The 15,565-nt window shown below is 43.9% G+C and overlaps 1 protein-coding gene across 1 annotated transcript in view; it reads left to right on the forward strand.

Annotated features, from left to right (window-relative positions):
• The window catches only part of LOC106608787 (phospholipid-transporting ATPase ABCA1), a 253,841-nt gene that overhangs the window by 201,331 nt on the left and 36,945 nt on the right, over nt 1-15,565 (forward strand). Inside the window, exons 39-44 of the mRNA XM_082977279.1 lie at nt 881-1,010; nt 1,408-1,528; nt 7,172-7,234; nt 10,112-10,218; nt 12,334-12,475; nt 13,389-13,523. Coding sequence (XP_082833405.1) covers nt 881-1,010; nt 1,408-1,528; nt 7,172-7,234; nt 10,112-10,218; nt 12,334-12,475; nt 13,389-13,523 — 698 coding nt within the window. The remainder of the gene's footprint in view (nt 1-880; nt 1,011-1,407; nt 1,529-7,171; nt 7,235-10,111; nt 10,219-12,333; nt 12,476-13,388; nt 13,524-15,565) is intronic.

The raw sequence follows: 15,565 nt of genomic DNA on the forward strand, positions 1-15,565 counted from the left end.
TGTTTGTAGGTGGCAGGGAAGTCAGGCGCAGGAGAAACCAACTTAAACTGGAGTATTTTAATTAACAAAAAAACAAACTCCAAAACCAAAGTACACAAATAAAAAAATGGGTAAAAATAACCCGTTGCACACCGATACAAAATACACGTACATAACTCACAAACAATAACCGACCAAACCCAGGTGGGAAAAACACCTACTTAAGTATGATCTCCAATTAGAGACAACGATGACCAGCTGCCTCTAGTTGGAGATCATCCCAAACAAAACCCAACATAGAAATACAAAACTAGAACATAACAACATAGAAAAACTCAACTAGAAAACCCCCATGTCACGCCCTGACCTACTCTACCATAGAAAATAACAGCTTTCTATGGTCAGGACGTGACAACGTTTCCGTGAGAAGACGGATTTTTGGGATGTCTCATGATCTGACAAACACTGCTGTAGCTCGGCCACCTTCCACCACAGATGCTGAAGGCCGAAATAGACGGATGTGACGGATTGAGATGCAGCCCATGCAAGAAACTGATATATCTAGCTTAAACTGACAGATTTTGATCTGGATTTAAAAAATATATGCTGCTTAGATTAGCGCATGGGTGCAACCATAGACTCTTAAGGATTAAAGTCAGTTGCTGTCAACTTTAAAGAAACATCTATATTTAGATCCAATCCTATTGAGTTCCAGGGGTAGCCGTCTGACATGATTATTGTACATCGTAGTTGGAAAGAACAGAAAGGCCAGCACACTGGCTCCCAATTGCAACCTCTATTAACAAAGTTTCGATCCACAAAGATCTTCATCAGGTCTTTAGCCGTTTCAAACAATATGTTTCCCTTGATGAAGAACGGTGTGTTTTTTTGTCTCTCCCAGGGGAAGACCGTTTCCAGGATCCCCTCAGCTGGGACATGGTGGGGAAGAACCTGTGTGCCATGGCCATCCAGGGGGCAGTCATGTTCACCATCACTCTCCTTATCCAGTATAAATTCTGCTGCAAACCCAGGCAAGAATAGAATAATATATTTAAGTAAAGATGCTTCCATACAGTATCAGAGATGATTTCTCAAAAATGTTTAGACCCATTCCTTGTTTACCATTTATATATTTTATCCATTTATCTTTTTATTAGCCCAATAATGCATATTCGTCATTCGACATCTTGTTAACATTGTTAGTGAAATATCATTGTGTCCATCCTTTTTGCTTCACCTAATTATGAACCGAAGTTGTCATAGTAACTTATCTCCATTACCTAAATTGCATTTTGTGAGAAATTGAAACAAATTCTCCCATTAGAGAAAAACATTAGCATATATTATTAGGTTGTCATCATTTGGGATTTATAATGTTGGCTTTATAGGGATTGTGAGAATGTGGGGTTTAAGAATTTTTTTCTTCAGACTGATTTCTGGAAAGTCATTCTCTAAGGAGGACGAAGATGTAGACGTGGCTCAGGAACGTGCACGCGTCCATAAAGGCGGCGCAGAGAAGGACCTGTTGAGAATCTGCGATCTCTCTAAGGTACATTACCACCGTTTACTACCACACTCATGGTAGCAACATCACCTTACAAGGTTATATTCATTAATGCATGCAGCAGCAAAACATTGAGGACCGGAAACAAGCGTTTCTTATTGCACAAGATCAGGTAGTCCCTCTGGGTTTCAGCCTGTGTGCTTCTGTTTCATTCCTAGTGAATATGACCCAGGTCCTCAATCCTCAAGGGTCTGTTCAACTTTACAAAACCTTCAGATAGAAATCTATAGAACAAATATGATTCCCCTTCACGTAGCATTGGACATCATGGCAGCTCTATTCATTACATTTCTATTTGCAACAATCTGAAGTTCTGAACGTTTCACCTCACTGAATGCACCCCGGCTGTTTCTATTGGATTCCTCCTCTTTTCACAGGATGGGCTCCATCCATCTAGGTTGTTAAAGAGAGAGATTTCTGAAAATGTGCCACCGTCCATATGTGTGGGATTTGAACATGGCTCCACTTCAAATCAGGGCTGAGTTAAGAACACACCAGCTGTTAGTCCCTGGTGACTTCTTAAGTATGTCATCCAGGTCTCAGAGAGTCGGAAGGCTGGCGAGGTGTCACTCCACAATGTATTTAGTATTTATTAGGACTCCTGATTAGCTTCTGCCGAGACAGCAGCAAATCTTCCTGGCGTGCGAACAGGAAACAACACAACAAATGAAATACATAATATACATAAATATACATACATAGCACTACATTTACATTACAATTTATCCATTCAGCAGACGCTCCCATCCAGAGCGACCCACAGCTAGTGCATTCATCTTAAGTTAGCCAGGCGAGACAACCATATATCACAGTCGTATCCCATCCACGTATCACATACATAACACACTGCCAAATACAGTACAAAAGGCTGAGAAAGGTCTGTGTGTCTCTCGCTGTAGGGAGAAGTGTGCAAAAAAGGGAAGGGTTTGATTTTCTGCGAGGCAACACCAATGAGGTCTCTCTCGAGCTGTGCCGCTAAGCCCGACAACACACTTCCCCCTCCCCACCCCTCTCAGTTTTGGGAAGTGAGTATGTGAGTGGTGCTCGGTATGCTACAGTAGGTAATGGGCACCGCTTAATCACCGCCCAGATTAACACCCTGGCTAAGACCAGATGTTCCTTCCACAAGCCCATAATGGCAGGAAGCATGGCCAAGGTAACAGCCCTTCGTCGACATCTGTCCAAACTTGACGTCTCTTCAAACCCTCCCTCGCCATCTCTCGCAATCTCTCACGCACTCCATCTTTACCCCTCTCAATCTATCACGGACACACTCACCTACACTCACAAGGTAATTAACGCTCAAGTTTTGAATAAAACAGTTGGGACGGATAATGCATTGCCGCCCACAGCACACAAGGTGGGAACAGGAGATACTTTATAAGATCTTGACTCACACTTTGCTCGTCTTCTCTGACATTTCAAAGCTGACTTTCACTTTCTGTAACCTGTGATAAATTATCTTAGAGCTATGTATGGTTACCTTCCTTTATTTCATCCCTTGTCAGCCAAGTAGTGGTGAGCATCACAACAGCACAGTGCAGTTATCTTTCTATCATGTTTCAATTATAGACACATCTGTTTTGTTGTCATGCATCTCTTCGCTACTGTAGTACAGACAGTGACACTGAAACATGCAGAGAATGACATACACAACAACAAGACTCTTCAAGGTGCCTCAACATTTGATTTGATTTACATTGGAGGGGATACATGGCGCCCAAAAGCATTGGCGCAGAAGGTATCGAAGCGCTCCCAGTGGGCTCCCATCACCTCCCATCACAGCTGGTGCAATCCGGCCGTAGAGCAGAGATAACGAATTGATCAATGAGCGTGCCACCTCGACCGCTGCACCGCCTCGGTCTCGCCATAAATCTGAACATGTCTCTCACGCGATTGACAGCCCATCAATCATCTGTCAGATGCCTCCTCCTCCTCTTCCTTCACTCAGGAAGAAGCATTTACCTCCCAAGAACGACTGTCGAAGCCTCATAGGTTAGCATTTAACCTCGGGGTTAGCAGTTACCGTGGCGGCAATATTGATGGGGTCCATATTGACGGAGCGTCCGCCAGTTAGCATTTGTACGCCCGCGCTGTCACTGTGACCTTCCAGTCACTCAGAAACTCAGAGAGAAACTTTTTTATGACAGCTGTTTGATGTTATAGGAGTCATGTGAGTACGATATCCATACAAATGTAGGATCTTCATTTGTGGGTTATTTTGCTGCTTATTTTGCTGCAAATTTGTGGTGTATTTAAGGTTTTAAAAAGCTTCTAAAGTTTGTAATTTCCAATTTGAAATTTCAGACTTGATTTGCCCTAACAAATGTATCAACCCCTACAAATATGCTCATTTATTATAATTCACATAATAATTCACACTTCATGTTCCGGCAGGATTATTTTCCTGCTGTAGAAAACTGGCTCAAATTATGATCCTACATCTGTATTAGGACGGTTCTGAGTTCTGAGCGGTGAGGCTCAATGCTTGGGAGATACATACTGTAAGACCCTAGCATCATTTTGATTTTACCGTTGATAGAATACTGATTGTGAAATGGATATTTCATCCAAATTACACAATTATATATTGGTTTCCTTACCCTAAATGCAGTATATGGACAAGAATTAGAGCGTTGGACTAGTAACCGAAAGGTTGCAAGATCAAATCCCCAAGCTGACAAGGAAAAAATCTGTTGTTCTGCCCTTGAACAAGGAAGTTAACCCACTGTTCCTAGGCCGTCATTGAAAATAAGAATTTGTTCTTAACTGACTTGCCTAGTTAAATATAGGTAAAGAAATAAAGAAATTGACAATCCATGCTTTTGACCATTTGTGGCACAAATTCCATCCAAGTCATGGTACCGATACTATCATTTTTCATGCATCATGTCCAAATCTTCCACGAAGTCACTTAAAGATGATTGGAACTTCTGTACCATGACATAGATTTCTGCTGTCATTTTGTAATTTGGGTGAACTATCCCTTTAATAAAATATTGATGTGATTGTTGTTTCTGTCAATGTTGTCATTTGTTTGACATTTTCTGTGTTTACTGTAAAGTACTATGGATCTGAAGTACTATGGAACAGCATGTCAATACAAGAGCAGCCCAAAGGAACCATTTCACAAATCAGTTCAAGTTTGTCAGATGTTTCCAGACCTCAAAAGTAGACTAGTGTTGATCAGTGGGATGTGGTTTCATTTTTGTGATTCCAGCTGTTTGGGGCAGTAGAGACAGATGCCTTGCTCTCTCTCTATAAACCGTGTGTGTGTGTGTGTGTGTGTGTGTGTGTGTGTGTGTGTGTGTGTGTGCGCGTTTGTGTATGAGAAGGTGTGTGTGGGCCATCGACCGTTGTCTCCTCCGGTTAACCGCCACCCCCTTGCCGCCACCATGACAGCCATTATAGCTTTCGGGGCACGAGGGAATTATCCGCTAATTGCCTCTGTTAGGATAGGAACTTTACTTCTTCCACCCGTTTCTACTAGCGTTGTAGCAGTGCTGTGGCGCAGCACGCTATCGCCAAAGTAACTTGCAAATCTAGGGGAGTAGCATGTCCAAGTCCCAAGTCCCCAATAATAGCAGATGCCCCCCAGGCTTTTAAGCAAACATGCTTCACATTTGACACACTATCGTGGCAATAAGACATTGTTTTTTTGTCAAGGTTGAACTGGCATCACCGGGGCTCTCTTGTTCTCAAGGTTGCATGGCCTGCGTCTCAAATCGCACACTATTCCCTGTAGTGCTGGTCAAAGGTAGTGCACTATAAAGGGAATAGGGTGCCATTTTGGACGTATCTTTAGAAATGAGTGGGAAGGGTCGGCTATTACAGTACAATTAAAACTGATGCTTAATAATTTACTTAACGCTTAATCATTTACCAAGTGTTTCACTGCACCAAATGGGTGTAACTTAATTTCTGCTCCATTAGTACTGCTCCGAATAGACAAGCTGACCAGGAAGAGAAAACATTGCTGTAAGTAGGTATTTCATGGCCTAATATTCATTCACCTTCATGAGACTTGAAGTACCTTCTCACAAACATAAATGGAATTGTGTCTCATGACTTCAGAGAGAAGGCTTCTACGTACGTTGAACATATCCTGGCCTGCACTCAGTCATATGCTACTTTCAATGGAGCAATGACCTGGAAGTGAACATTAAACTTACATTTACTCATCATGTCCATTTTACTACTAACTCATAGCAAATGCATTACATGGATAGGAAACGGATGGTCAGGGAAAATCTAGAGACACACAGATACAGTACATGGATGGACAGGCTGGCAAGCAGGCAGACAGACATACAGATAAACAGAGCATACTGATGTGATTACAGTATGCCATTATGCCCCATGGCGCTCTTCCCAAGGATTGTATGATTCAGACCTGAGAACAGGTGGGCAGAAATACAGCTGGCACAATTATCCTGAAATCCTTCCCCAAAGGAGAATGGGACGTGTCAGTCCTTTCTGTCAAGGTCTGAATGAGATCTAAATTGCCAGACCTGACAAGAACCTTGTCGAGACTTGTTTATTTTTTCTTACAAGTTGCCTTTGAAACCACTTCAAACTCTGTCTTTGTGGTTGCGCGGTGGAACTTTTGCTCGATGCGCTAAGTGCTTCATTTAGTCAACAATTTTGTGTTATTTGTGTACTCCCGGAACCCATTTTGCTTCTCTAAGTGTCGGTTTGTTTTGTTGCTACTCGCAACAGCAGCGCCGATGATGCCGACTTGAGAATTTAGACTTGCCGTAGGAAGGTGATTAGCCTGCTTGGGCCTCACCTCTGGCAAGTGATATTTGCTCGGGAAGATGATGAAAAAACTGTGTTAAATGCAAATTCAAATATCACACGGAGAGTTAGTTTGCAGGCTAGGAGTGGTGAAACTCCAGACACCTTCTTATCTGCAGTTTGCTACAAGATCTAGGCGGGAGCCGAATCCTACAGAGAATACCAAACTGTTTTACTCTTTGTATAAACTTTAGATGGATTATTCGAGCCCCAGCCTCAGCCTCAGACAGCCCCATATGCCCAATAATTAATTATAGTGTTGTTATTTCACCCCTTTGTCCATTGTCTTATGTTATGTGCATTAAAGAGACATTCCACCCCTTTCAACATCAAATTCATCATCTCCAGCACCACCCCAACATCGACATACAGTCTCTGAAATCAATGGTTTTTTATGTTTTGTAAAAGATAAAAGACGATAAGTGCATCTGCTGGTCATCTATGAACATCTTGGCCATGTTCTGTTATCTCCACCCGGCACAGCCAGAAGAGGACTGGCCGCCCCTCATAGCCTGGTTCTTCTCTAGGTTTCTTCCTAGGTTCCGGTCTTTCTAGGGTGTTTTTCCTAGCCACCGTGCTTCTACACCTGCATTGCTTGCTGTTTGGGGTTTTAGGCTGGGTTTCTGTACAGCACTTTGAGATATCAGCTGATGTAAGAAGGGCTATATAAATACATTTGATTTGATTTGCTTGGGCTCTGGTCAAAAGTATAGTGTACTGTTTAGGGTGTCATTTGGAACGCACACCAGTTTATATAACATTATTGCATCCGTGTATAGAGAGTTCCTTGTATCCCTCCCTCTGATTAATTATCATGTCTGTTCCTTGCAGGTGTACTCAGGGAAGAACATTCCTGCTGTGGACAGGGTGTGTTTGGGCGTTCCAGCCGCAGAGGTGAGCCACACACAAAAACACACACACACTCTCAAAAAACAAACAAGGCAACACAATCACTCAAACAAAAAATAATATCCATGTCTGTGTACATAGGTCAGCAGCCTCTGAGTTGCAGGGGTGAGTAACCGGGTGGAAGCCGGCTAGTGACAGTGACTAAGTTTAGGGCAGGGTACTACGTGGAGGCCAGCTAGTAATGGCTATTTAACAGTCTGATGGCCTTGAGATAGAAGCTGTTTTTCAGTCTCTCGGTCCCAGCTTTGATGCACCTGTACTGATCTCGCCTTCTGGATTGTAGCGGGATGTCCTTGATGATCTTTTTGGCCTTCCTGTGACATTGGGTGCTGTAGGTGTCCTGGAGGGCAGGCAGTGTGCCCCAGGTGATGCGTTGGGCAGACCGCACCACCCTCTGTAGAGCCCTGTGGTTGTGGGCGGTGCAGTTGCCGTACCAGGCGGTGATGCAGGCTGACAGGATGCTCTCAGTGGTGCTTCTGAAATAGTTTGGAGCCAAGCCAAATTTCTTCTGCCTCCTGAGGTTGAAGAGGCGCTGTTGCTCCTTCACCATACTGTCTGTGTGGGTGGACCATTTCAGATTGTCAGTGATGTACAGTACCAGTCAAAAGTTTGGACACCCCTACTCATTTCAGGGTTTTTCTGTATTTTTACTATTTTCTACATTTTTGAATAATAGTGAAGACATCAAAACTATGATATAACACATATGGAATCATGTAGTAGCCAAAAAAGTGTTAACCAAATCAAAATATATTTGAGATTATTCAAAGTAGCCACCCTTTGCCACAATGACAGCTTTGCACACTCTTGGCAATCTCTCAACCTGCTTCATGAGGTAGTCACCTGGAATGCACTTCAATTAACAGATGTGCCTTGTTAAAAGTTAATTTGTGGAATTTCTTTCCTTCTTAATGCATTTGAGCCAATCAGTTGTGTTGTGACATGGTAGGGGTGGTATACAGAAGACAGCCCTATTTGGTAAAATACCAAGTCCGTATTATGGCAAGAACAGCTCAAATAAGCAAAGAGAAACTAGAGTTTCTTCAAGTGCAGTCGAAAAAACCATCAAGCGCTATGATGAAACTGGCTCTCTTGAGGACCGCCACAGGAAAGGAAGACCCAGGGTTACCTCGGCAGCAGAGGATAAGTTAATTAGAGTTACCAGCCTCAGAGACTGCAGCCCAAATAAATTATTGCGTTGTCTGTGGATCTATTGGGGCGGTATGCAAATTGAAGTGGGTCTAGGGTGTCAAGTAAAGTGGAGGTGATATGACCCTTAACTAGCCTCTCAGAGCACTTCATTATGACAGACGTGAGTGCTACGTGGCGATAGTCATTTAGTTCAGTGACCTTTGCTTTCTTGGGTACAGGAACAATGGTGGACATCTTGAAGCAAGAGGGGACAGCAGACTGTGATAGTAAGAGATTGAATATGTCCGTAAACACTCCAGTCAGCTGGTCTGCACATGCTCTGAGGACGCGGCTAGGGATGTCGTCTGGTCCGGCTGTCTTGCGAGGGTTAACACACTTAAATGTTTTACTCACATCGGCCACGAAGAACGAGAGCCAGTCCTTGGGAGCGGGCCGCGATGGTGTCATTGTGTTATCTTCAAAACAGGCAAAGAAGATGTTTAGCTTGTCCGGGAGTAAGACGTCGGTGTCCGGGAGCAAGACGTCAGTGTCCGGCAAAAAACATTCTGGGTTAAGAAATAACACAAAAAATATATATTCTGCAAAGTTGCTTAGGAGCTAGAATTAGAAATTCCATGTCTGTCAGCGCCATCTTCCCATCTTCTTCCCATTGTCTCTCTCTCTATCTCTTTACTCTCTCTCTCTACCATCTCTCGCTCACACACACACTCATACACACACAACACACCATCACACTCACATCCCAGAACTCTTTGATTTCAACACAATCTCCATCGCTGACACGTACACGCACGGCGTGGTGTTCCGTATTCTCCTCACCCTGTTTACCCAAAAACCTAATGTAAATGCCAGCGGAGTATAGTGAGTCAGACCAGAGCGCACCGTGGACCCCACACTGTGTTTCATGCATTATTTACAACCGAGCTTAGCCTTACCACCGCACGTTCACAGGACGGGGTCGCAAACAAGAATGGATCAATGAATGACAGAAATCTAATATTTTCTCCGTGGGTTGCTTGGATAGGTGACCTGACCAGGAGGTCTGTTGTCTGACCAAGTGCCCTGAAGGAGGAAGTGGAAGTATCAGCTCTGTCAGAGAGGAGGAGGAGGAGGAGAGCATCGATGGTTAGGGAGAGAAGGGGGAAGGGTGTTCAGAATGCTGTGGGGTGGGGGTGGGGGGGTCTTGAGGGGGGGGAGGTTCAGGGGAGAAGGGTGTGTGTTTGCGTCTTTATATGTTTGTGTGTTTCGTGTGTGGACAGTTTGAGTTGTGTTTCTAATGTAAGACACTAAATGTTGCCACTGAACGGCCATGTGTTATTATGTATATAGATGCCTGTCAATTAGTTTTGCATCTATGTGTGGATAGCTAAGATAATATTGACACAGTGACGCAAAGTATACTTCTTACAACACGCAGTTCCTACAACACAAACAATAACATTTTCTCAATTAAGTCAACAGTCAAGTAAATCAACAGTATCAAAAGGTCTGTACCAATCATGCATGTTGAATGACTCAGTCCATTTATTGAGTTGAATAAGTATGCTGTACTTGGCCATCAATTACTCCCACAGAGTCAGGAAATGTTGTCCACTCCATTATCTACAACTAATGGCTTCACCTCAACAAAGTGTGTGTGTGTGTGTGTGTGTGTGTGTGTGTGTGTGTGTGTGTGTGTGTGTGTGTGTGTGTGTGTGTGTGTGTGAATAGTGCTTTGGACTGCTAGGGATTAACGGGGCAGGAAAAACAACCACCTTCAAGATGCTGACGGGGGACATCGCCGTCTCCGGAGGAGAGGCCTTCCTAAATGGATACAGGTGAGGAGGAGCTAACCGGCTGTTAGCACGCACATGGACACGTAAACGCACACGCACACAGGTGAGGAAGAGTCACCGGCTGTTAGCACACAAAAACACACACACTCACATACTTGCCACCGGCTGCTACCCCAAGCTACTCATCATAATTACCCACCCACGATGGCTCCCTATAAGGGATAGAGCTCAGGGAGTTTTCTTCGCCTTCTTCTTTTTCGTAGGCCCATCCCAAATGGCACCCTATATCCTGTATAGGGTGCCACTGCTTTTGACCAGAGCCCCATGGGCCCTGTTTATGTCCTATTCCTGTTCACTATGTAGGAAATAGGCTGCCATTTGGGATGAAATCCTACTCGCTTTCTCAGCAACTCTTGCTCTCACTCACTTTGGGTTTTGCTATCTCCCTCTCTCACTCTCTCCCTCTCTCTCTCCCTCCCTCTCTCTCTCCCTCCCTCTCTCTCTCCCTCTCTTGTACATTCTGTTTTCTTGTCCGTTTGAACTCGTGTTCTCTCATTTCCCTTGTTCATTTTTTCAACGTGCTGTCTTGCACATTCCTCATTCTCTCTCTTCCACTCTCCATCTCCCACATATTTCATTCTGTTGCACACCCCCTCTCTTTCCCGCTCCCTCTCCCTCAATCCCACTCTTGTTTTCTTTCCCTCCTGCCACACACACATTTTGAGAGAAACAACATCTCCCTTTCCTCAGCTCCGAATCTAGAACTCATCTCTATGGAAACGACATGAGGCAAACGGTGGATGAATACTAGTTTCTTGCAGCCTCCACTAGTCTGCGTCGCCATAGTTGTGTTGACATACAGTAGTTATTCATTTATTAAAACTGGTAATTGACTTTGTGGTGAAGCAAAAGACAGAGGAGCCTTAACAAGACAATGTTAATGTTGCTTAGTGATGCCGGCAGTGATCAAAGGCAGTCTCTTGAACCTTCAAGGAAAGAAATACTGACATAACGGGGAATAAACGGCAGACGTATGCCCACCCTCTGTTTGGATGAGAGAAGCCTGAGAGGAGACTGAGAGGAGGATGAGAGAATGATTATCTGAGCTGTGGGAACAACAACTAGGAGGAAAATATAATTTCTCTCCAAATAATAGAGTTTGTGTTGAACCCCCAAATCTCAAATTTGTTGATTGTCTGTTTACATTCCTAAAGCCTGCCACAAATAACCTCCATCCCGCGAGCGATTATTTCCTGCCAGCCCACTGCTGGGTAGAGCTTGGTAGAGCTCGTTTTTCCATTTCCCCTCACAACATCAATATTGTCACGCAGTATATTGTGTAAGGCAGATTAACGAAAACCGTCTGTAGACAGCGGGAAGCAGTTTAGATGTTTTTACACTACCTTCAGACTGCAGATGACATGCAAAGATATGCCCCAAAGCGCCGTTCATTTTACATGACAGATATTGTTTGTGAAAAAGTCACCTGGGACTAAGACTACGTAATGCAAATTGAACTGCTAGTTCTTTTTCTTAACCAAGCTGTAATATTTATTCTGGTAATGGAACAACTTGCTTCATGAGGGCCTTTCGCCATGAGGACATTTTCTTTTCACCCAGCCTTTGTGAGATACAAAACATGGAGTTATACTTATTGTACTTCCCGAGTGGCGCAGCAAAGGCTAGAGGCGTCATTACAGACCATAGTTCGATTCCAGGATGTTTCACAACCGGCCGTGATTGGGAGTCCCGTAGGGCGGCACACAATTGGCGCAGCGTCGTCCGGGTTAGGGTTTGGCCTGGGTAGGCCGCCATTGTAAATAAGAATTTGTTCTTAACTGACTTGCCTAGTTAAATAAAATAAAAAATAAATAAAAATAATGTTCTCTCTTTTAAATTAAGGTATCACCCAGGTGCTGAGTTTTTGAATAGTTTAACTGTTTGAAACAGTTTGTAGATGTAAGACAGTGCTGCACATACCGACTGTATATGGATGATGATGATGAAGATGCCACATGATTTGGATCGCTTATTATCATCATCATCATAATGAAGATCAGGATGCTGTTTTTGTTGTTGTTGATGATGTTGACGATTGATCCTGATCATGTGGCATTATGTGTCTTAATACAAGTTCTGTGGTGATGTTCCTCCCAGCATACGGACAGAGATGAGGGACGTTCACCAGAACATGGGCTATTGCCCGCAGTTTGACGCCCTCAACGACCTTCTCACCGGACGAGAGCATCTGGAGTTCTACGCCAGACTACGAGGCGTACCGGAGAAGGAAGTCACCATGGTAACATGTCCCCTTGTCTGACCTAAATAATGTCATTTCCTGTTCCTGTATGACGCAACACCATTTGATTCCTAAGGTTATACCATTGTTATTTCAGATGTTTCTTCCCCCCCATACAATACCTGCACTTCCTTCAATAAAAGAGACATAGACAGCACACTGTACTTGGTCAAAGTGATAAATAACCTCTGAAGTGGAAGACATGTATAATACATAAGGTTCTGGTTTGAGAGGCTGGCCACGGCTAATGCCTTTACATTATTCACCAGCATGTCTAGCAGTGTGGCCGCCCCGCCACCCCCAGTTTCTCAATGGCCCCCTCAGCAACAATAACATCAAAAGAAACTCAGCTGGTCAGTGGCCTCAAACTCAGGCCCAGGCGCAGGCCTTTGATCTCACAGCAGCCCCACTAGGCCAAGGGACCCAGTTTCTCTGGTTTCTAGTTCGTCGGGTCCACTGAGCTGTGCTTTGTGGCAGCCATTTTGGCTCTAGGGAGAGCCCCGGGGAGCTGGTGTCATTTCCGCATCATTAGTCCACCAACATGTCAATATAGGGTGTAAATGAATGTCTGGATGGTTGGACTGGAAACCTGCCTGCACATTGCGGCTACCTGAGGACAGGGATTGGGAAATCGCTAGGGGGATGAATACTGGATAAGTTCATGCTGGTTAGTACAATTTTTTGGGTTGTGATGTGGCCCAGAAACCCTCAGTGCAGCATATCAGCCTTAAAAAGGGTCCTGTGGCGATGCCAACCACCATGCATGTCTCATTCCAGGGGAAAGGAAGGGATGGGAGGGTGTGAGAGCAGAATGGCAGCACAAGACACCCCACACCAACATGGATTATTGTGTTACTGTCATAGAAATATATAATTAGTAATTATATTTATATGGTTTCTGTGTTGTTATTAGGTGGCAGAGTGGGGCATCCAGAAGCTTGGCCTGGTCAAATATTCCAACAAGTCAGCCGGTACCTACAGCGGAGGGAACAAACGCAAGCTCTCTACTGCCATTGCTCTGATTGGTTGTCCTCCTGTGGTCTTCCTGGTAAAGGGATATTAACACCTACCAATGTATAGTGCATAGAGTTTGATGGAGGAGGAATAATGGTCTGGGGTTGTTTTTCATGGTTACTTAGTTCCAGTGAAGGGAAATCTCAACATTACAGCATTTCCTGTTTCAGCATGACAATTTCCCTGTGCACACAGCAAGGTCCATACAGAAATGGTTTGTTGAGATTGGTGTGGAAGAACTAGACTGGCCTACACAGAGCCCTGACCTCAACTCAATTGAACACCTTTGGGATGAATTGGAACGCCGACAGTGAGCCAGGCATAATCGGCAAACAATATTACTAATATTCTTGTGGCTGAATGGAAGCAAGTCCCCACAGCAATGTTCCAACATCTAGTGGAAAGACTTCCCAGAAGAGTAAAGGCTGGTATAGCAGCAAAGGGGGGAACAACTCCATATTCATGCCCATGATTTTGGAATGCGATGTTCGACGAGCAGGTGTCCACATACTTTTGGTCATGTAGTGTATATTCGTTTATTTTAAGCAGTGATTAAATGTTCAGTGTGAGCAGAATATCACCTTTTAAACTCCATATTGCTTTTGCCAATTAAGACAAGAATTCCACTTTGTTTTAATTTTACAGCAGAGGAGATATAACAAATGAAAGGGTGTAGGCTGTATTGGTATGCATGCATGAAAAAAAAGAAGAAATCCTGCCTCAAACTTACAAATGCTTATTGAATTTCCCTGAGGATTATATGTCAATTACTAGTAGATGAAAAAGGGGGCTGTATTTCAGTCGGGTCGCCATCCGGTCACGTTTTAAATTAGTTTTTCAGAGTCCATCCGATCTCGTTTTAAAATGTAAAGCTAACATAACACTGTTTGCAGGATTAAAGCCTTATACTGGGATTTTTCACAGAATGGACAAGTATTATAATGGCATAGCCTCAATGGGAGGAACCAACTTGGAGACCTGACAAGTCATTTTAAAATCTTACTGATTCCATGAAAATAGAATCTCTCAAATATTGTACACACATGCCTGATGGGGTGAATTAACATTTACTATTATAAGACTGAAGTATTAATTAATTCATTAATTCATTCAACCTGTCAGTCAGTCAGTCATTCAAGACATAGGAAATCATTCTGATCCCCTCACTAGCTGTAACGTGTGTAGTGTTATTTGCATGTACTCTGCATCATGTAGCCTGCCTACCTACACAATATCCCCTATTTCATGTTAAAACACAGTGCCGATGCTAGTGTTCATTCAGTCAGATAGTTCACTTGCAGTTGTTTGGTGGGCCTGTCTCCTAACTTTGAGACAGAGGGATAATATAGTGTTAGAGTGAATTTCCATTTGTGTGGTAGGTAGTCTTGCTCGGTTGCCTTAAAGCAACTTTGCACAGCGACACAGTCGGCATGGTGATGGAGATCCCTGGTGGGATTTCGGGGATGCTGGTGGTGAAGGGAGAGGGGTTGGAGCACAGGCAATGGGCTGCGTCCTGTCTCTCTCTAATCATCCATGGACACACACGCCCGGGGAGAGAGAAATGGAATGGGGAATGTGTGTGTGTGTGTGTGTGTGTGTGTGTGTGTGCCGCGCAAGCAAGTGCAAGTGTGTGTCTGTGTGTGCGCGTGCAAGCAAGTGCAAGCGTGTGTGTTGCATGACTGTGTGGGCATGTGTTTGTGGGGATTTACATGGCGTGTGTGTGTGATTATGTCTGTGTCTGTCAGAGAGAAGTCCCCTGTGAATTTGTTTGGCCTGCTCTAAAAGTCCCTGATGCCATCGGCTCTCCTCATTTAGCTTCCTCAAATCCAAAGCTCCTTTATACTGTTTTGATTCCACTGGTTAGTGTTGGCAGCAGAAGCATTTAAAACATTACGCTTTTATGTCTAAATGTAGACCTCTTCCAACTGGAAGGGACATATCAGTGTAGTGTCAGGAGCATAATGCTGTGTGATGTCAAAGTTTGGGACAAAAAAGGATATGAGACCTTTGTGGGACATATTCTGAGGGTTTAAGGCCCAATCTGTAATTTTGACAGCCTGACCATTCCATGACGAG

The sequence above is a fragment of the Salmo salar genome, chromosome 07, assembly GCF_965601325.2.
Source record: "Salmo salar chromosome 07, fSalSal1, whole genome shotgun sequence".
NCBI classification, from domain to species: Eukaryota; Metazoa; Chordata; class Actinopteri; order Salmoniformes; family Salmonidae; genus Salmo; species Salmo salar.